The sequence below is a fragment of the Phascolarctos cinereus genome, unplaced genomic scaffold (assembly GCF_003287225.1).
Source record: "Phascolarctos cinereus isolate Bilbo 61053 unplaced genomic scaffold, phaCin_HiC Scaffold_3;HRSCAF=262, whole genome shotgun sequence".
Taxonomy (NCBI): Eukaryota; Metazoa; Chordata; class Mammalia; order Diprotodontia; family Phascolarctidae; genus Phascolarctos; species Phascolarctos cinereus.
This window is the reverse complement of record NW_027555736.1, coordinates 161118017-161140947: the sequence shown is the minus strand read 5'-3', so window position 1 is coordinate 161140947 and position 22931 is coordinate 161118017. Positions and strand designations below refer to the sequence as shown.

Genomic DNA, 22931 nt, shown 5'->3' with positions numbered 1-22931 from the left:
TAAAACCAAAGGCTGGGAAAGTTTTGTTCAATACAGGTCAATTTTCAGTTTGAAAAAATACTTTATGATGAAAAAAACAAACTCAGAAATGATGATATGGTTGCTGCTAATACCTCTAGAAAAAAGAATAACTGGACAAAATACTACCTGATTCAAAAGTTGTATTTATTACATTTGCTTTTTTCCTTCCATGACTTTTTTTTTTAAATTAGTGCTTTCTTTTTTCTGTCTGACACTATGGAAGTCATTAAGTTAAGAAAAACAGTTCTTTTTTGTTAAACTATGAAGTTGAGAGTTCCTTCTGTTCAAGAGTTAGCATGCAGCATCTCAAACTGACAAAAACAAAGATATGATGGACTGCTCAATACTCAAGATCTTATAATTCCAGTTGACCTATTTAATATATTACAACAATTTATAATATTTAAAATTAAATTCAAATGGAAAATTCACAATTACTATTTGAATGAACAATACTAATTTGATATCCTAATGCTTACTGAATGAAAAAATAAAATCTGAGCGAGGGCTCTGTGTAAGCTAGAGCCTGTGAAATAGGTTATATATAATACATTTTAATATTTATAACACTTTTTTGGTACCATTTATAAAATCAAAATATTGCCTCCATTTACAGTTCTTTTTCTCCTTAGGAAAAAACTATGGAGGTTACACATCTTTGGGTATGTCAAAAAATGAAGAAACCTTGAAAACACGTAATTAGGAAGACTATTAATACCCTTTTCTTTTTCACATTGGGCAACTTCACATGTAACCCATCTCTGCTTACTCTGATTGGTTTTCCAACCTGTATTTCCTTCGAGGAAGACAGAAAATTAACTACAATTAAAAAAAAATAACATTTATACAGACATCAATTAAAGAGCTCAGAAATTGATAGTTTATAAACTATAAAGGAACTGAAGAATGATCCTGTCCAACCTGTTCATTCTGGAGACGAGGAAATGCCCAGGTAGTTCAAATGACTTGTTCAAAAGTCACATATTAAGCAGGCTAATGCTAACAAACAGTAGCTGTACAAAAGGACCAACTCAGACAACAGAAATGTTTTTACTTCAGTGCAGAAAGAGGGTTCAATTTGGAATATGAGGACCTGGATTCAAGTTTGTCTTTGCTATTTCCTAGACCGGTGTATGGTTGGGCAAGTAATTTCACACCTCACCAGGCCTCAGTTTCTTCTCTGGTAAAATAAAAGCTGAATAACTGACCTCAGAGTCAGCTTCCAGCTCTAAATATGGGACTGGGTTGGGGAACTTAAAGATTTACTAGGTCTTTATTAATGAATTGCTTTAATGAATGAATCTGTTTTAATGAATTTTAAAAGGTGTCACAAAACAACTGTCTGTATGAGGTTGCTCCTATAATGGGCTCCAAAGTATATGATAGCAATTTGTGGTCTCTAACCTGTAGTTTGAATGTTTCCCTGAAATCTTAACTGCACTATAATCCGTATCACAAACCTTTTTCTTTGTGGATCCTATTAATCATAAATTTCTGTCTAAACCCTTTCCAAATTACCAAAAATTCTGAAATACTAGTGTCTGAATTTTGTAACTAAAATCAAATACAGCATAAATTCAATGTCAATTATCAAAAGCCTGGGGTCTATTTTTAATTTAAAGTAATTTAAAAATTCCTAACTATCCCTGACACAGGTAACAATTTTATGGTATTTCTGTCCCCCAAATCTTTTATTTTAGATTATCCTCCTCCCATTTTATTTCTAAAGGAAACATTTAAAAGTTACATTTCTATCCAAATCTAAATACAGCTAAATAAAACATTTTAAAGACTACTTCTCTGAATTAACTGTTAAGAAATATTAATCTTTTACCTGAACTGTTCATCAGCTATGATATCAAAAGATAATACAAAAAGACAAATACATAAAATTCCTTACAAAGAATAACAGGAAAAAGAATCCCTAAAAATCTCCATAAGCTAACTTTGAACAATTGTGAAATTCAAAAACAATGAAAGCTAAAAAAACAAAAAAACCCCAAACCCCCCCCAAAACCTGTGTAATTTATTTTAGATTACACTTTCTTCAAACAAAATATTTTCCGAAACTAATGGTTAAACCTTTTACCCTCCCTCTTCCTCCATTCCCATAAACTATTACCTTGTATTTCTTTCACATTCTTTCATTTAAATATACACTACTCTATATAATTCTTTCCTCCCCTATTCACATTGTTCAAATCTGCATTTTAATTATGTCCTTACAAATTCTGCTAAAAAGGCTGTGAAAATGATGAAATTCCCTAAGTTTTAATATTTCTCTCTGTAAGACAATTTTGATACATCTTTATTCATTAAAGTCTGTGAAACAACCACAACTGTTAGGTAAAACAAAAATTAGAAGGATAAAAATAAAGCAGTTAAAATCACTCCATTACACACCTTCTTGATGAAGAAGCCCTTTGTTTCCACTGCAAACCATATTGGAATCCTTGTGCAAAAGAAGTTGCCTCCTGGCTTTAAATAAGCTATACTGTCACAGTATCTGAGAGATCCAGATGTCTGCAGTGGTTAAAACAAAATGTTCAGCTTTGGGTGCTTATTCAGCCTCTCTCTGTGCAAGATATTTTTCACAAAGGCAGCAGAGTAAGAGTGCACATAGCAACAGCCCTCACAGCTGATTGGATGGAGGGCGTGCTTAAACCCCTCACTGCTCACTAGGTCCACTACAGTTTCCTGTCTATTTGGCAGCGCTATCAAGTTTTCTTTTCTCCTCTTGTGAACTCAGCTGTGTTTGGGCAACTTGAAAGGAAAGAACAGCAGAATAGCAACTACAAATTATAGTGGTATACACCATTAAAAACAGTACCTTGAGTTGCTTTTAGGAGAAAGAAATTCATGTTTCAAACAATGTTTTGCATAAAACTTTAGCCAGAATAAGGGTAGTGGGGACAAGCAATCTGCTACTTCATATTTCAAGCAACTCATGACTTATAAAGAGAAACTCTTTAAAATATGAAGAGAAAAACAACTAAAACTATCCCACTAAAAATCAGCTTCCAACTAATCTCGTGCTAGCTGTTATTCTAAAAGAAACTTATTGAATTCCCAGATAAGCACAACCAGTTACATTTTAAAAATTCTTAACATCTAAACTGTGGGCTTAAAAAATATGGGAAAAAAAAAACAATTTTCACTTGAAAAGATACAGCTAATTTTGCTAAAAAGTACTGATTCCTCATATTTATTCATCTAGTTTGATGCACCTTAAAAAAATTTTAAACTCCACCCTAAATGAACATTTCACTCACTTTTTAATAAAAATCATGCAACATATTATAAAGTGGGGCCTCTATTTTGAGACTGAACAATTTAAGACCAAGGTTTGGTAAATTAACTCATACTATATCCCCAGGAAACGATTCTGGTTTTTACCCCAAACGGCCTTCTAGAAAGAGCAAGAGAGAGGAAAGAAAGGAGAAGTGATGCTATTTAACTGTATGCTGATTTATTCCTTGGCAGGCCAGGTAAAAAAATAAGAGGTTAGCCTGGCTGGAGGGAAGAGTAGGAGTGGACATCTTGCTACAAGGAATACAGGAAAGGCTACAGTTAAAAAAAAAAATGTCTTCCCCTAACATTCTACCAATTAGACAATCATTTGGATTAAACACTACTCTTTTAAAATGCAAGTTACTGGGAGGATTAAGTCTCACTCACACCTTAATGTAAATGATATTTTCATCACATCTACACCTGAGAGAAAGTACATGGAGTTGGAAAGGCAGACCTGGGAGCCAAAAGGAAACAGCAGACCCACGCAGGAAAATACATGGGAAGCAGAGGACGTATTCATCCAGTGGAGAGAGGATCATTATAAACTTTGCAATTTGCCTAGGGTAGGGGTAACATCTGTATGCTGATGACAAAGTTAAAATGTCAGGCCTAGTTTTTCAGGCAGCAAACGTTTTCCTTAATTTAGCATATTCTCTACCTGGTCCACCCTAGTCCAGTCCAGCTCTTTAATTCAACCTGCTACCCAGGAAGAAAAGAGGAGGGAAAGAGAATTATGAGTTACACAGTTGGATCCTCTATCTTCAACCTCTCCTTTCTTATTATGAGTAATAGTAAATTACTTTGAAATCCCTTTTGGATATCAAACATTTGCCTACATATGTTAAAATACAAATGTTAAAGTACGAAAAGGGGAAAAAATGATCCCCCAACATAAAGTAGGATTTCACATAGAAACTACATCCCAAGGAAAATAAATTCAGTTCTACTATGAGAATTTCTAAATTACACCCAAACAGCATAATGGGTTGAACAATTACAGCAGTGATAAACAAGTAATAAATGTGTGAGGGAGTAGAATAGAACAGAGCTCCCCCAGTTCACGTTTCAAAGAACTGTAGTATCCTGCAGTGTGAACAATAGAGAATATCAATACTAACAGCATATGCCTTCTAATGCATTAAGTGATATTTGTATTAAGAATAAAAACACTTGTACTAAGAAGTGTCTATTTATTGTTTTGCTTGGTTTTTTTTGCTTAAGCATCTTCCTGACCTTACTTTATCCTGGAGGTATTCCATATGCCTAAAGCTATCATTTATTGCTTCTATTAATATATTTCAAGCCTCAAAGCATTCACAGACATTATTTTGAGAAACAACAGACGTGTCAAAATCAAATAGAAACTGATAAGTATGGGCTGCATACCAACTCAGAAAACCACAAGTTAACATTATCTATGTTGTAATTTTATTTAGTCTGTTAAATATTTCCTGACTATATTTTAATATGGTTCTAGCTGTAATGGAGGAGTTTTGCAGGCCATCTTAGCTAAGCAGCTTAGGTTGATACCTTTGGATTAGTGGTTTTTAAGGTGCTTTTCACCTTTGAGAGTGTTATGAAATTAATATGTCTACTATACTATACTATCTATATATGTCTACTATACTTTACTATATTCTATACTATATGTGTACTATAAATAAAATTCATTGTCATACCAGAATAATTGTAACAAAATGCAACTAACAGCTTTATTGTAGCTTTGACTATCTTACCAATTTTCCAATAATTTCATAAGTAAATTGAATGTAAATTTCTACCATTAGTCACACACTTTCCATCTCATTGGAAAAAACCAAGGGTAGCCTATACTATTAATTAGAAAACAAAGATCATCTATTTTGCAGATGTAGTGAAAGATCTTTAAAATATCTCAGTATGATCTCATGTTGTCTCAGTATTTTTCAATTCTGGAAATATAAATAATTAATAGCTTAAAACATAATTAGGAAATAAAATTTGTACCAATAAATAAATACAAATGGTTCTTGGATTAACTACAGTTTAAGATTATTTAAACTTTGTACTACCATGAATAAATGAGTCCTGAGAATTAACTCCTCTAGTTGATAAAGTACCAGCTTTAGAATCCCTAAGACTTAAGCTGTGTGACTCTGGGTAAATTGTTAAACCTCTTCCTGCTCCAGGAAATTAACTCTAAGAAGTTTCTGGGAAGGTGCTAAACTTCATTGACATAGAAAGTTTCCTCATTTGGGAAATCCCTATACCAATTAAAATAACAGATCCAGTCCCTATCCTATCTTTGTGATTTCTGATACCAACTTTTGACTTCCAAAATAAAGAGACAGATTATTTGGAAAATTCTATAAGAGTTTTATAGGAATAATTTTTTCAAATACCTTTGAGATGGTAACAACCCAGGGCTACATGGAACAAAACAATAACAACACAATTCAATCAATAACACAAGACACAATCTTCACCATTACCACTTTTTAGCTTAAGTCAATAATCTCCAGACTACAAATGTACAACAGAAAAACAGTTCACAATCTTAATAATGTGCACACTGACTTAAAACAATGCAAAAGAAAGCATTAAATTGTAGCAAACTTAGAGTAAATACAATAGACTACACTGGTACTATTTTGTTAAATTTAAAGCACAGTCCTCCTTCTAACATAGTAAATTACAAAAGTGTTACATAAACTATTGGTCTCACTCTTTTGATTATCTATAATAAGTGAATACACATTGTGCTTTTGTTTGTTGGTTTTATTCAAAAACATCAATAAAAACAATTCCTTGTTTACTTTAGTGCTAGTTCTACAATATGGAAAGGAGAGGGTCTGCATTTTGGACACAGAGCCAGTCTTTATGGCTGCTTAATCCAAGGATTAGAATATGTACTAATGTGATCAATCTGTAAAATCCTGGAAAGAATATACAAATTCATTCTTGGAAAAGCCACAAACTCCCTGGGACTCAGTTTGCTCATCTGTAAAATGGGGGGGATAGGGGAGGAGAGGTTGGACTAAATGGTCTTTGTGGTCCCTTACAGCTCTGCGTGTGTAATCTTATGTTTTGCTTTGAGAGCTTAACAAATTTAATTCAAACACAGACAGTACAATTTTTAAAGCCTTAAACACGCTTCAGTTTTCAAGAATAAAAGAACAGGCTTTTCAACTGATATTATTCACTTTTCATTTTTCTGATATTTTCCCTATGTTGTTGGAAGAATAATACTGGTGAACAAATTCAATACTAAAGCCATCGTGTCTATATGTAGGTCAATCCCACTGCAAATAAGGCAAATCATTCTTACACACATTTCAATGGATTTAAATGAGTGTACACTCATGTCTCAGTCATTAAAATAACTAAAATAAATCAAAAGGCCAAAATACTGTTTTTCATTCCATGTGTATGGAAAGATCCTATACTTCAGCACTAAACAAAACTATTTCATCAAACTAATTCATAAATGCATCTAATAGAGACCTGACTTTATAATGTTCTGAACTACTGAAGAATCTGACAATACCCTGCATAACCTATATTAGGTTGTTAGTTGGAACTTGTTTATTAAATTTTAAGTCATAGAATAAAGAAGAAAATGTACTATGCTATTTTTGACTTCATTAATATTATTCAAAATGACCTAGAACAAGGGTTATTTATAATCTAAGCCTAAGGACTCCATGTCTTGTACAGTGCTTAGTGCACACTGCTGAAATTCAAGAAGTGTTAATAATAACTAGTAAGAATGTACTTTTAATCTTATGCTTTAATATCTCTATTGCATAACTGTCTTTATAAAGTATTCAGTTTTATCATTAAATCAAGGATTTTTTTCACCCTCAAGCAGACAGATAAACTTGTTTTTGGATATCGTTCTATTATTCAGCATGATACACTGATGATCCTCAGCTCTACTAAAAATTTTAAGTTAATAACGCAATCCTTCCTGGTCGACTTAAAGTTTTTACTAAAGGGATTTTTTCACAGATAAACTTTATTAATAGAAATGTACATGGCAGATTCTCTTAAACTTTATAGTGTGCACTCAACAACAAAACTTAATAATGAAAAATTGATTTATATGGAACTGCATATGAATTTGTAGGTTTAATAAAATTTTATTCAATCAACCAACTGACAAATATTTGTTAAACACCAATGTAGTTCCAGGCGCATAGTCTCTAGGGATACAAAGACAATAATCAAAAAGTCCCAGCCCCTAAGCAATTCACATTGTAATGGGAAAGACGGGTACACATGTAAATATATACAAAATAAAGACTAGATAATTGAAGGGGAGTGAAGGCACAAACAGTGGGGAGAATCTGGGAAGGCTTCCTCTATATGGTGGAGTTTAAGATGAACTTTGAGGAAAACTAGATATTCTAAGAGTTAGAGGTGAAAAGGAAGTGCATTCCAGGAGTGGAGGGCCAGCTTATACAATGGAAGTCAGAAAATGGAGTGTCCTGTGTGTAAAGAACAGTAAGTAGGCTAGTTTGACTGAAGTACAAATGTACATTAAAGGGTGCGATGTATAATCAGGCTAAAAAGGTAGGGTGGAGCTAGGCTGTATAGGGCTTTAAATGTCAAGTAAAGGAATTTGTATTTGACCTTATTTAAAGAGATAAAGGGGTACCAGAGTTTATTAGGGGAGTGATATGGTCATACCCCTGCTTTAGGAATATCCCTTGTGGAGAGTAAATTAGAGAGGAAGGAAATTAAAGCAGGGGTTCATAACCCAGGGTATACAGTCCCCTAAGAGTTCTGAGGATATATTTCAGGGCGTATGTAATACCTGAATGAGGAAAAAATAATCTTTATTTTAATATAGTCGGTTTCCTTTGTAATCCTATGTATTTTACTTTGTGCATTTAAACATATAATTCTGAGACGGGGCCCATTGGTTTCACTAGATGGCCCAAAGTAGTTAATACAAAAAAAGTTAAGTATGCCTGAATTACAGACTAGGAAAATAAGTATGAGGCTACTTCAAAAGAGCAAGTGAGAGGAGAAAAGGACTTGAATTAGGGTCATAGTGATTTTAGTAGAGAGAAGAGGATACACATAAGAAATGTTGCATGGTTAAATCAACAAGACTTGGCAACTGATTGGCTATGTGGGATGAGGGAGGAGAAAGAGCATGACTATAGTGTTGCGGACCTGGTGGCCTGGAGAATAATGGCATACTTAACAGACTTGAGAGAATGATACTGAGTTTAGTTTTGTACACATTTGAGTTTGAGATGCCTATAGAACATTCAGGAGCTCAGGAGAGACTAGGGATGGCTATATAGATCTGGGAGTCATCGGTGTAGAAATCATATCTAAGGCCATGGGAGCTGACTGGATCATCAGGACAGTCTTTGGGGCTGTATCTATGGCATGATATGAATGATAATCTAGTAAAATATGAAGAATGAATGGTTTATATAGATAGAAGAACTAAGGGAGTAGTATCACAGACAGCAAAAGATTTTGAGGAGTATTTCAAAGACAAGAGTATGCCATTAGTCTAATTTAAATTTTTTGGTCAATGACCCTCTATTTTTTTTCAAATTACCTCTTCCAACAGCAAAGGACTATTTTTTTCTCTCTTCATAGCCATCTAAGATTGTGAACAATCTCATCAACTAGAAAAGTAATTACCTGACGTCTTCACTAGATAATCAGTTTAAAAGATATCACCTTGGACTACAGCAAAAAGCTTTATAAAGGAGGCAAGCCATATTTTGTATCTCAAAGGATGGGTAAGATTTATATAAGCAACAGACTATGAAGTGGGAGAAGAGAAGGGTGGAAGGGGAAGGAATATTAAAGCAAAAGCACAGAGCTTGAAATAAGCACGTCATATGAGGGGGACAAATGAAGAGACTTCACTGATGAGTTTCTGATTTATCTGGGGAATAATAGAAAAGGTTAGGCAGACGTGATAGGGACTTTTATAGAGAGTCTTAAAAATTAAACAAGATTTTTACTTTAATGTGGTTTTAAAAAAAAGCTAACTATTGTAGGTTTCTCCAACAAAGGAGTAATATGATAAAAACTATGTTATCAATAAAACAAAATCTCAGCACAAAAGAATTTAATTTTCTAGAATCTGCCATAAAAAGATTTGAATAATTATATACGATAACCAACAGGTCTTGAAGTGCTAGGGGGAAGGGTATAAGGGGCCAAAATGGTTCAATCTCAATACTGTGGGGGTAAAGAAAACTCTACCCCCATCCTTAGCTTTAAGTTAAAATAAAGGAAATAAGAGACAAAAAGGGGAAAGAAGATAGCATGCAAAGAAGGTGGGTAATAAGCACTCTCTGGTGTGGTGTTCACCAGAAAGTGGAAAGCAAAAGTTTCTTAAATTGCCAAGAGAAGAATCAAAGGATTGCCTTCACTCAAACCCTAAGAGATGCAAATAAGTAAATAAATGATCACCCACTGATCTTTAGGCCTCAGTTATGAGTGTAAATAGGGAGATAAAGGGAAACACTATCTTTTAAACCTACAGAGTATCTCCATAAATTTATTTACAAGAAAGGAAAAGCATCACTCCTAACAAGCTCATAAGAGCTTTACATAAAGCTGTCTTACCTGTTTCTAACTCAAAAGAGATGTGACCAATTCTGCTCTTCACAAACTAGGTGCCACTGTACTTCTTGGCAAAGTCTATCTTTAAGACTGTTTTGCAGTGGTACAGCCAAACTGCACTGCCAGCCGTCATAAAAAGTAACTTCCAAAAGGATGGTTACTGTTCCCTAGCTACAGGCATATATTCTGGACGATGAATAAAAATGCCTAACATTAGCAGAACTCAAACTGCACTACAAATCAGCATCATTAAAACTTTGGTACTTTTTTTGTCATGGCAAAGAATTAGAAATTGAATCGATGGCCACCAGTTGGGGAATGGCTGAATAAGCTGTGGTATGATTGTGATGGAATACTACTGTGCTATAAGAAATGATGAACAGGATGGTTTCAGAAAAACATGGGAAGACTTACATGAACTGATGCAAAGTGAAGAAAGCAGAACCAGGAAAACATTATACACAATAGCAACAATACTGTAACAACAATCAAGTGTGAAAGAGCTACAAGAGCTACTCTAATCAATACAATGATCCAAGACAATTCCAAAAAATTCACAATGAAAAATGCTATCCACATCCGGAGAGAGAACTGATGAACTGTGAGTGCAGACTGAAGCCAATTTTTTCACTTACTTTACTTTTCTTGCATTTTTTCCTCAATTTTGCTAATATGGAAATATGTTTTACATGACTTCATATGTATAAGTGATATATTGCTTGCCTTTTAAATCGGTGAAAAAAGGGCTGGAGGAAGAGAATTTGGAACTCAAAATTTCAAAAAATGAATGTTAAAATTACATATAATATTAAAAATTTAAAAAATTGGTACTAATTAAAGATGATCAGTGAACAGATTAGATACACAACATAGAGAAGCAAAAGGACATGGTAGCCTACTGTTCATGAACTCAAAGAACCAGCTACAGGAGTAAGAATTCATTATGTGATACAAACTGCTGGTAAAACTGGAAATCAGTCTGGCAGGAAAGTAGATATAAACCAACAGCTCATCCCATATACCCAGAAAAGTTCCAAATGAATACATAATTTAAGACACAAAGGGTGACATCATAAACAAAATAGGAGGAAGGAAGAAATTACCTTTCATATTTGTATAGGGAAAGAGTTCATGACCAAGTAAAAGAGGGCCACAGAACATAAAATGGACAATTTTGATTACATAAGTTCAAGCCATTGTTAAGCACATAAAAAAGCTACAAATCACTAAGAATTAGAGAAATTAAAGCAACCTTCAAGTTCTACTTCATTTCCAATAGAATGGCAAACTCACAAAAAAACCAATAAATGTCAAATGTTGGAGGGGCTACAGGAAAACAGGCACATTAACGCCCCCCTGTTGGTAAAGCTATGAATTAGATTCGGTTATTTTGAAAAGCAATTTGAAACTATGCTTAAAAGGTTACTATAAACAGTACATACCCTTTGACACAGGAATACTACTACTAGGCCTATATGCTAAAGAAATCAAAGAGGAAAAAGACCTATATGTACAAAAAGAAAATCAATTTTTGTTAATTGAAGAAACAAATTTAATTAAAATATTTAAAATTAATTAGTCATTTTGCATCAAGATTTCAATTAGGTTGAAAAAATCTATCCACCAAATACAAATGATACACTGACAGATCACACTTTGATAGCTCCATAATCTGGTCAATATGAATATTCGCTCCCACAGTACAAATCTCAATCTATCCCTGTCTGTTTATCATGATGATTCTTAGAGATGTCCTCCCACAAATCCTACAAATAAAAAGCAAACAAATCAAAGAATAATGAAAATTTCTTAACTGCATTTAAAATCTACCAAAGATGAACAAAAAACTTATAAAACTACTTCCCATAACCCACATTTATAAACTATAATACAGGGGCAGCTGGGTGGCACAGTGGATAGAGCACTGGCCCTGAAGTCAGGAGGACCTGAGTTCTATTCTGGCCTCAGACCAAGCACTTGACACTTACTAGCTGTGTGACCCTGAGCAAGTCACTTAACCCCAATTGCCTAAAAAAAACAACAAAACTACAACACATAAATTAGCTGGATAAACTTAAAGTGCATGAAATTTTAATTCTTGAAACCAAGACTGTTCATATCACTGATAAAATATGCAACGTTCAATTACAGCACCTCTCTTAAAGAATTCATTCACTTTCACAGATTCAATTGCTACAGATAACTTCCCAATCTATAAATACAAATCTGGCTTCTCATCTTTTATATATATTTTGAAAGAGGCATTGCAGCAAAGGGAAAACACTGTATTTCTAGTCACTCAATATTTGTTTAAACAAAACATAACTGTGAAGATAAAGTGACTTCATATAAAATAATGTATTTCAATATCAAATAGAAAAGATTTTTTCCTATCATCTGTAAGTTTGGATTAACTGGTAATCATTCAAATAGTGTAAAACAAAATGTGAACACTCTTGTTACCATTATTTTCCCCTTTTATCAGAAAATGTACACTAAAAAGAATATGCTTAGTATTAGCATTTTATGCACATCCTAAGTATATATGCAGAGTTAATTCTTAATAAAGAGTAATATTCACAAATATATTCTTAATTTCTTTCCAGCTAAATAGTCAAGTGTTTTATTGGTTTCAAATAGAAATCACTTAGAAAAATAAACTCAATCAGAACAATTGTTTCATATCCTTTCTACTTTTAAAGCTGTACAAGTTAATAAATCTGATTCAATTTTCTATAATAAAAAGTCTCCAAGTTGTAGCAAAATGCTGTGCTTTTTCTTCCTCTTGTTACAACAAAATTTACACCTACTAATAATTTTATATATTTTTTTTAAAGTTCTAGTCTGCACAGTAACTATCAAACAACTAATTTTACAGCATAGCACAGGCTAAAAAGCATAAAAAGCAAGGGCAGACAACTTTAAATCACTTATGTAGAAGTCATTTCCTCTTTTCAATAATTTCTCTATATTTCTTTAAACTGGAAAGCATTTGAAGATATGGTCCCCAAAGCCCAATTTTCCACTCAGCTACCCAGCTGAGAAGCCCAACCTGCCCTTTGGTCTCCTATAACTGGCTTCTGAGGGTTGGAGGTCAAAGAAGACAAGACCTGGTCCCTTACCTCAATTTTAGCTTTTCTCAGACTCTCCGAGGAAGGCTAGATGCCTACTCACTTCCATTTGCCTGAGGACAATAGTATTTTCTAGGAGGCAGTGGCACAATTAAAAGTACACTAGCTTGAGAATCAGGAAACCTGGGTTCTAGTTCAGCTGTCCCTGGAGAACATCACTTAACCTATTTCCTCATCTGAAAAAGTGAGGGAGAAGTTAGAGTACATTATTTCTTCTCTGAAGTCTCACTTTAAGAATCTGGTCAATACTACAAGACATCATCTGCAAAGAGTAGTCGGCAAGGTGAAGGTGATAGGTAAAAGAAAAAAGGTACCAACCCAATTGCCAAAGGAAGTATCAGATAATCTTTAGGATTACTTTGGCATTCTTTTGTCATTTTAGAAAATTGAGAGATTAAAAAATGTTAGTTCAGCATGACTTTTAAGGCTATAAAATTCCACATATTCTATAATTTTTAATACCCAAGAACCTACTACATATAGGGGATTTCAAATCCCCTACAAAGTAAATTATTTATTTAATTTTCCTAAAACCATCATTTTGTATTAACTGGGCACTGAAGAGGTCTTCCATTTTCTTGCCCTATCTACCTAAATTTGACCTACGCTATTGAGTGACCTCTTGATGACAAGAGGCTGTGTTATACTTTAGAGTTTCTGAAACCCCCAAATCTATATATGGGACAGGACAAGTTATTCCCTAGGGTATCTTTTCCTCGAATGAAATTATTAAGTTTATATCTTGGAAGTGAAGTGCCTATGCTTACATACTAAGCCCAGCAACTTCATATCAGTATTTGCATGTAATTCAGACTACTGGGATAACCTCTAAAGCCTTGAGTGCTTTGTGTCCTGATTATTGGTGAAACTGCCCTTTTTAAAACATTTGAATTTAGCTAAAGAATTACAGTCCTCAGATTTGAATTTCAGGAGATAGAAGACAGAAAGGTAATATTCTGTAGAGAGCTCTGACCTCTGGAATTCATTTCCTCTCCTGATACAACAAGAGCTTCAGCTTGTATTTCAGGGTATAGGTTGAAATCCACTCCTCTGTTCTACACTCCTGGATGAAGTCAAGTTTGCTATTTAATTTAAAGAGTTTAAGAATTCAGATTTTCTTTGGTATTTGTTTTATGAAAGGTACATCTCTACCTATCTTTGGGTTTGGATAAGCATCCTGAGAAATCCTTTAGGATTTTAGTAAAATTTAGTATCTTCATTATCTCACTGGAAGTCCTAGGTAATGTCAGATGAAAATTTATTAATATGAACACATGAAAGAGCTATTATTTTCTCAGGGTTGTGAACTCATACTTTGGAAACTACACTGCCACTAACAGATCCACAACTGTCTATGAATAAAATGCCTTAAAAACAAGAGAAAAATTAGCTTGCATGATATTAAAATTTTCAAATGGCAGTTGACGTATCTGATCTTAGCTTATCTTATAAAGATCGTAAGTCTTTATCCAAAAAAAGGTATCACTCAAACAGATTTACTTAAAAGATCTAGGTCAAATATTTTAAACCTATTCAGGGAGATTGCTATAGAATTCCTACATTACTCCTTTTATATAAAGTGATTACTATTAATTTCCTTCTCAAGAAATTTTTTAAATCTTTATTTACTCAACATGAAGCAGACCTGTACACTCAAATGAAATTATCCTTTAATCAAAAGCTCCAGAGAAAGTTTCCCAATTTTAAAGGCTAAACGTTGCAAGTTCTTTTAACGTTACAGTGTAGTGACTTACTACACAAAATGACAGACCATGTGATCCCTCTGCTAAAGAAAATTACTGCTTTAAGGAAACTATTATGGAGAATAATCTATAAAAATATATGGATGTCAATATTTGAATTCTCAAAAATCAATGAGAATGGTTGTTGGGATAATAGCACGATCAGGATACTGTGTAGATATTTAAATATACAAGCAAATTCAACAATTCACAAATATTCATTAAGTACCTATTATGGTTGAGATACAGAGATACAAAGATTAAAAATCACATAATCCCTATCTTCCTTGAGTTAAAAACATTAGAAGTTTTAGAGAACTGTGGCACAAATAAAGATAAGTATAAGGTAGGATGTAATGAAGGCAAATAGGAAGTCAATATAAAATGCATTCAGAAAAGCTGAGGAAGGACAGAATACATTCAGCTCAATGGAGGAGAGGAGAAAATTGAAGAAGGCTTTTAGGGAGGAGATGGCATCTATGCATTTAAAAAAGGATTCTTTAAAATGAGAATGAAGAGAAAGCGAATTATAGGCATGGGAAATAGCCAGTGTAAATGTATGGACACTCAGAGAACAAGAAGTAGTCTGGTTTATCTGAATGCAGAGGCATGAAAAGAAGCAATGTGAAATAAGACTGCGCTCTAAATGTTTGTAAATCAGTGGTCTGAAATTAGAAAAACATTTGCCCATAGCAACAATTTTATAAATGATAATTAAGTACATAGACCTGTCCACAAAACCAGTGATGAGTTAAAATATAGTACTAGTGGTCTGGGACTTCTGAACAGGTTGATTGTAATCCCCATATAGCTGCTAGCACCTTTACGTCCAAAATTACTTTTAATTTATATTGAATATATCAGGTATGTTTTTACATGCAAGTTTTCTCCTCCCCACAGAAAGTAAGCTTCTTGAGGGCACGGCCTACTTTTTTATCTCTATATCACCAATGCCTAGCATTAGAATAAATGCATGCTGAATGAATAGCTCATGATATAGGTGCAACATTAGGCAAAATTTATCCTTCTTACATCTCTTTCTGCATCCTAGTTCCATTCCTACTGCCTTTCTTCCTAAATATTCATGTTCCCAATTCCCTCAAGCTACCTTAAGTACTGTGGCATCCTACTAACATCGTATACTCCATGCTACAAATCACTTACCTTTCCTTTGGCCATCAAAATTCTCATTTTCTCAGTCTAGCTCAGAGGTTCACAAACTTATTTTGCCTACCACCCCCTTTTCAAAAAAAAATTACTCAGTGCGCCCCCCCCGGAAATCTACTTTCTTTAACCCTTTAACAGTTGTTTTGAAATTTGCATCATTTTCTTAAAATATGAAATATTTTTTTAAAAGACACATCCGAAATTTAATAATTTATTGTAAATTTGTGGATGTTTTCCTGCACTGAAATTTTGATGATGCAATATTGCATCATGTAACCATACAGTATCATCATATTGTAAAAAAGTCATTACACACACATTCTTGCTGATGCGTGTTGGACTTCCCAACAATGTGAAACATCCTTGCCTGCCAACACTTACTTGTTAAGACCTATAGGCAGACTTGACTACTGATGGGTTATAACTTGCATTTTGTGTATTTATTTGGAAAATAATGTAATCACTATGACTTTAACTGTTAAAATGATGAAAACATGCATGAACAGTTTTTCAAAATTTTCTCATCCTATCTTCTTTCCTTATGTTTCCACTGCCCCCTTATTTTTATTCAATTTGTACCTCAATCGTACCCAATGCCACTACTGTGCCCCCCATCATTCTAGCACCAAGGGACCGTATCATTCACTTTGGGAACTTGTAGTCTAGGTAGTCTTAACCTAGATGCTTACAGAAAAACAACTTGATTTAACCACTTCACACCAAGTTGATAGCTAATTTAGCCTCTTTTATTACTGGCATTTAAAAAAAGATATTTTTTAGTCCAAATGAATCTCTATAATTAGTAGGATTTTGGGCAATATAAGAAATGAAATTAAAAAAAAAAAGGAAGTGTAGGGAAATATATTTTTGGTCAAATGGCAACCACTGAGGCAGAACAACTCTACCCTAGGTTCTGTCTCGGGTCAGCTCCACTAAGTTGTTACTGCTTTTGACAACTTCAATTCTTCCACTTCTGAGTCCAAAGGTTCTCTATGTGTTTCAAGTTATTTTGATACTGAGTCCCAGAGGAATGGGGAGTCAGAGAAGGATGACTCTGGCAGGTGAAGGGTAAGGTTACAGACAGTGCTGGCTATTTGTATGTTTGGGCTAACTTTAAGTCACCTGTGGAAATGCCTACACCAAGCATATTTCAATGACAACTTATATTTCAAACTACATAATAGGTTCAAATTCTGCTTTTATACTTATAAATTTGTGTGACTGTGGGCAAAACTCTCTGAGCCTCAGTTGCCTCATTTGTAAATTAGGGACGCTAGTAACTATACTACATGCCCTACAGGGTTATTTGAGGATCAAATGAGATAATATATGTAATCAGTTATATCTGACTCTTCGTGACCCCACTTTGGGGTTTCTTGGCAAAGATACTGGAATGGTTTGCCATTTCCTTCTCCAGCTCATTTTACAGATGAGGAAACTAAGTCAAATAGGGTTAAGTGACTTGCTCAGGGTCACACAGCTAGTACATGTCTGAGACATGATTTGAACTCAGGTCTTCCTGACTCCAAATCTGCCACTCTATCTACTATACCACCTAGCTGCCTAATATGTATAAAAATGCTTCGTAAATCTTAATATTAGGCTATATAAACATTGGTTATTAATCTTATTATTTAATTAGCACCATTAGATCTATTTTACAGATATATACAGTGAAGCACAGAGAAGCTAATATACCTTGAATTGTGTCACTAATTATTAGTGGTAAAGCTGAGAACAGAAGCTGTGACTACCGACTCTACCCATCATATTCACTTTATTACCTATTTCATTTCTATTGGCATTCTTTCACTTCTAAGCAACCAAGTTTTTAATATTTTAAAACAGAAATGACTTCAGAAAGTTTTCTTTTACCCATCTAATTAAGTTTTAATTTCAAATCTGTATAGATTATTTTACAATAGTATTTTTAACTGCTAATTTTAAAAGTACTTCCCAAATGGAGAGAAAAATGGGACAGTTGTTTACCCAGAGATTATTAGGTGTCTTTGGTAATTATATGTGGAAATTTATCTTAATACCCTCATCACCCTCTGGGATTATTTTCACAGAAACTATACTCTCTTTAAGCTTACTAACAAAACTTTAAAAATCAATGCTCTCAACTTCTAACCACTCCTCTTTTTCCTTCCAGTTTACCAAAAGAAAGTTAAGATATACAACTACTGTCAAAATAGGTTAAGTTTCCTGAGTTAAGCAGGAAGTATGTTTTTTACATAATTCATCACTCAGTGGAATTGCAAAATTTTAATCAGAAGTCTTACATGAGACTATTGTAGAGATTAGAAAAAGCAACAACTAGGCATTAATTACACACAGGTTACTTATACAGTAACAGTTTGCAGTCTACCTTGATTATAATTAGTTCCAGGGACAAATTAGTTATTTTGTTCCTAAATAAAAAAGCAAAAGCTATGTCAATATTATCAAACTACATGTAACTGAATGGTTTAATCTATGAAGTTTATAAATCTTTGGCTCAAAGGAAAAAATAATACGTATCTGTGGTCTGACAGACTCTTGAGACTGACAGAGGAAGAAGAGTAAATAATCTAATTCTTAAATGTTTGATTTTGGCTTCCCTTCCCTTTCTACAGTGTCACAAAGGACAGACCCCTTGATTCTTTTCAATGGAGGAAAAAAGCTAGTTTTTTAGTAATATATAGGCACATTAGATTCGCAATTCCTCTATCACCTTTACCCTGGTTCCCCAATTATCTTTTTCCCTCATTTTTCAAAAGAAATGACAGTTTTCATCCTACTAGATTCCTTTCTTCTTACTACATGACAGGTCAAAACATCAGCCAGGGACCATCTTTGTCAATCTCTTAAGTATTTGAATGGCAGAAGCTACAGTGAGACAGTGATTATTTGACAGTAGCTGATATGACAAGAGCTATCAATGCAAATGGATAATAGACCAACATAGTCAGTTTTTGACATATGGATAGAAGAGTGAATATGAACTATCTCCTTTGTCTTATGCTACCCAATCATTTCCTAAGTGATCAGCCTCATGGAAAGGGCAGGATTTTTCCACCCATATTTTTCAAATACTCCTATTTTTGTGCTAATGTTTGGCCCAAATCCTTAATCTCTCTTCTACCTAATTTTCAACCCTAAATGGAGAGACAATTCTAATATGCTAATAAAATTATTTGTCAATTTATTAAAAGGCTGTCCTGGTTTATTTAACTCACTTTTCTTTTTCTCCATCTTCTATAATTTCTACTGCTCTATCCTATAAAAAAAATTTCATGGTTAGACAATTTAACTAACAACACTGCATAATTTTTCTTCCTCCTCATCATTTTTTTCCTCATATTTCCATTATCTCAACAGCTCCCAGGCAGCTATTAAGGTTTATTTATTGTCAATATCAAAGAAAAACAATTAGCAGCTTCATGTTATAATTTCAAATAATCTAGCTTTTGGTTAAATGGTTTATACCAAGTTCTGCCTTGATTACAGGCCACAAATGATATTCTCATTTGTATTTAATACATTTCATTTGTTTGCTGAATTTCATATGAATTATACTTGACAGGCAGATAAACTTCACCAATCCTTTCAAAGGAAAACAACTTCTAACAAAAGTAAGAGATGACTTACTATTCCAAAGCCTAAGATGTAAGTTTAAAATACATATGCTAATTATTCTTTATCTTTTGTGGATATTAACCGATAATTATGCTGCATACATCTGTATTGAAATATGTACCATCCATATTGTTATGTAACATACTTGATAGTTCTGAGAATTTTTTTAAATTAAAAAACAAATTTTGTATTATTTTTTAAATATAATTTTGTACACAAAAACATTAAGTCTTATAAAAAATAAGCTAGTTCCACATATAGGCATATTTTTGTGCAGATATTGGAAATTAGTAAGGTATTAGAAAATACCTTAAGTTTCTTACAGGCAGAGATCATGTTTTCTACTTCTTGTACCCCAAGAGAGTTTTGTACTATGCTATGTACACAGCAGACATTCAATAAATACTTATACTGATTAATTCACTAAGGGGAACAAAATAATGCCTATATACTCTGAAGTAGATGGCAGAACCATATTTCTTCTTTAACCTCATCTGTCCAACACCAGACCTTCACTCACCACCATTTTTAACGTTTAACATTCCCAGATATAAAACATGCATTAAAATCCACATTTGCCACCTTCTATATGCAAATGAAATAACACAATGAAACTAAAACAATATGGAGGATAATATCACACAGAAATTAATTTTATCCAAAGTCAAGCATCCTTTTATAGCTTTTTAAATTTCTAAGCAATATCCTTTACTTTAACATTCAGGGCCATGACATAGAAAGCTATGAATGACCAGAGTTCTTTATTATTAATTTACAACAGAATCAAGTCACTTGATTGCTTCCTATTCTGTGAAATTATGCTATATATCTGATAGCACATAAAAACATTTATGTCTTACTAATGTGTGTTTTAACACAAACACCGGTATCCATTAAAGCCATTCTCTGATACCTTGTTGTGATGCAGTGACCTTGGGTACTCAAAGCTTATGCCAACAGAAGATAGTCTCTAGCACATCTTACCAAGCTGGAAAGACCTTGAACGTGAACTTCTCAATGGTCTGTACAGCTGGACTGGTCCTTCAAGAATAAACATGTTAGGAAAGGCTTATCACCACACAAATGTCCAGCAGATCTTTTTTTTTTTTAAACTACAGCAACTCATTGTGGTTTGCAGGCCAGAAAGTGGCCCATGGCTCACAACACACCCAAAGGTAGTCCAAACCAGATGAAATTGTAACAAAAATGAAAATACAATACAATATAATGTCAATATATGATTTTCTAAGTCATTCTGTGGCCCACAGGTTTAGTGGCCCTACACACTAATTGTGGATTCAGCTGCAGATCACCTACACACAAAATCATGGATTCAGCGCTTCAGCACTGAAGTATGAACATTGCAGACTGCCTAAAATACATGAAATAACTGGTTGGTAAGCTAGCAGCCTGACTTCTTCTTCTCCTGATCAATATACTACTTCCCCCCTCCCCCATATCTATACTGACTTCAGCCTACTATTGATTTTCATGCAGTTAAATTATCACCATAAACAATAACTCACTAGGAAGTGAGCAGAACCAAGAGGACTTCGTACACAATAACAGCCATGTTATGCAACGACTAAGATTGTTAAACTGAACCCTTCTCAGCATTACGAGGATCTAAGACATCTCCAGAGGCCTCGGGATGGAAAACGCTGTCCACATCCAAAGAAAGAACTATGGAAGTCGAATCACTATCACTTATTTTTACCTTCTGTTGAGTTTTGTTTCATCTTTCTGATGGTTCCTCCTATTGGTTTTAATTTTTACTTACAACTTCACTAATGTGAAAATATGTTTAATGGGTATGTAAACGTAAAGCCTATATCAGATTGTGCACCGTCTGGGGGGGGAAAGGGGGAGAAAAATCTTCAACTCAAAAGCATATGGAAGTGATTGTTGATAAATCAAAATAAATTAATTAAAAAAAAGAAAAAGAAAAAAAAAATAACTCACTAGAATACAACTAAAAACCAATAAGTAAAACTAAGAGGGCTTCCAAGTAGCCAAAATAGATTATCACTAACTCCATACTAATAGCTTATAACTGCTCATAGGAGAGAGATCTTTAGATCTTCATTCAAAACTTTACTCACTTATTTCAGACATTTTTCTAAAGCAAACAAAGAAGTTGAGAACCACAAGAAGCAAACACCCTGCCAACAACATTCAGTGATAACCAACATGGAAGAGACTAATATAGTAAAGCCACAAAAAAATATACACAAGAACTCAAAACACCTACCAGTCTGGGGCCACTTAATATAAGGGCAAACATACTGTGTTCCTCCATGCCTCACTGAGGTCATGGCTATATAACAGTTGAGCATAAAAATCAGTATTAATAATGATGACTAGAATCAATAAACTATTAAATTATAATCAGCATACTCTAAGAAAGCAGAAAAATTGATATAGTATCTATAATCAATTTAATCCAAAGTTGTACTTAATCAGATAAGATTCAATTATCTGGAAAACTCACTAATGGAGGACAATTCCTTCCCTAATTTTGATGCTGCTGGATAAAGGAAGCATTACTGTAATCAATTAATGTATTTAAATATTGCCTATAGGTATTTTAGTATCATGAAATAGAATAAAAATATTTTATATGCAATTTCATGTTTCTTTACTGTAAATTCTAAAGCTAAATGTCAAGGAGGAAGACTTAACGTCTTCAAGAAAACAATATTAGTAAGTAATCTTAAACTGAAAATATTATGTTTCTCTTTGACACCAATTTTTACTAAAATAGAAACTAGTCAGACACTACATTTCAAATTACTACAGTTATATCACCTTTAAGTTTTAACAAAAAGAGCTAATGTTAACTGATTTTATTTTCTTATTTATTCTGAGATGTAATTATTAACCTTGGTGACATTTTCCCAAAATCTAATGTAATCTAACAGGTAAACCTGGTGCTCTGCAAGCAAGTTGCTAAGCCGAAATAAACTAAGTTTTCACATATAAGCAAAGCACTTACCTATATTTAAGTATTTCCAAACATAAAATAATTTCAGTGACCTTATTAACTATAGCTTTTACTATATGTTACATATTTCGGAATACACCAAATGACAGAGTACTATGAAAAACAGGAGGATCCACATTATTAAAATGGAAAGTACTATAAGGGAAAAATCCACTTCTTAATTGATGATATGATAATTCAGAATACTTAAAGTCAGTATGACCTAAAAACTTAGGAACAGTAACAACCAAGGCTCAATATAATCATAAATTTACAAAGAACTAAATGACTTTTTTGAAAACTGAAAAAAGCAAAATAAAAACCAATTCACTTCCAGTATAAATGCCTATTTTTAGGAATTAAGTAGTCTTTGTTATTAACCTTAAA

The 22931-nt window shown here is 33.5% G+C and overlaps 1 protein-coding gene across 4 annotated transcripts in view; it reads right to left on the bottom strand.

Annotated features, from left to right (window-relative positions):
- Nucleotides 1-22931, bottom strand: part of ATOSA (atos homolog A) — a 128075-nt gene that overhangs the window by 75177 nt on the left and 29967 nt on the right. For 3 of the 4 annotated variants that reach the window (XM_078151251.1, XM_020981038.2, XM_020981029.2), the window contains exon 3: nt 20546-20602. The exons of the other annotated variant lie outside the window; for it this stretch is intronic. In XM_078151251.1, the coding sequence (XP_078007377.1) occupies nt 20546-20602 (57 nt within the window). The remainder of the gene's footprint in view (nt 1-20545; nt 20603-22931) is intronic. 4 annotated transcript variants of the gene reach the window in all.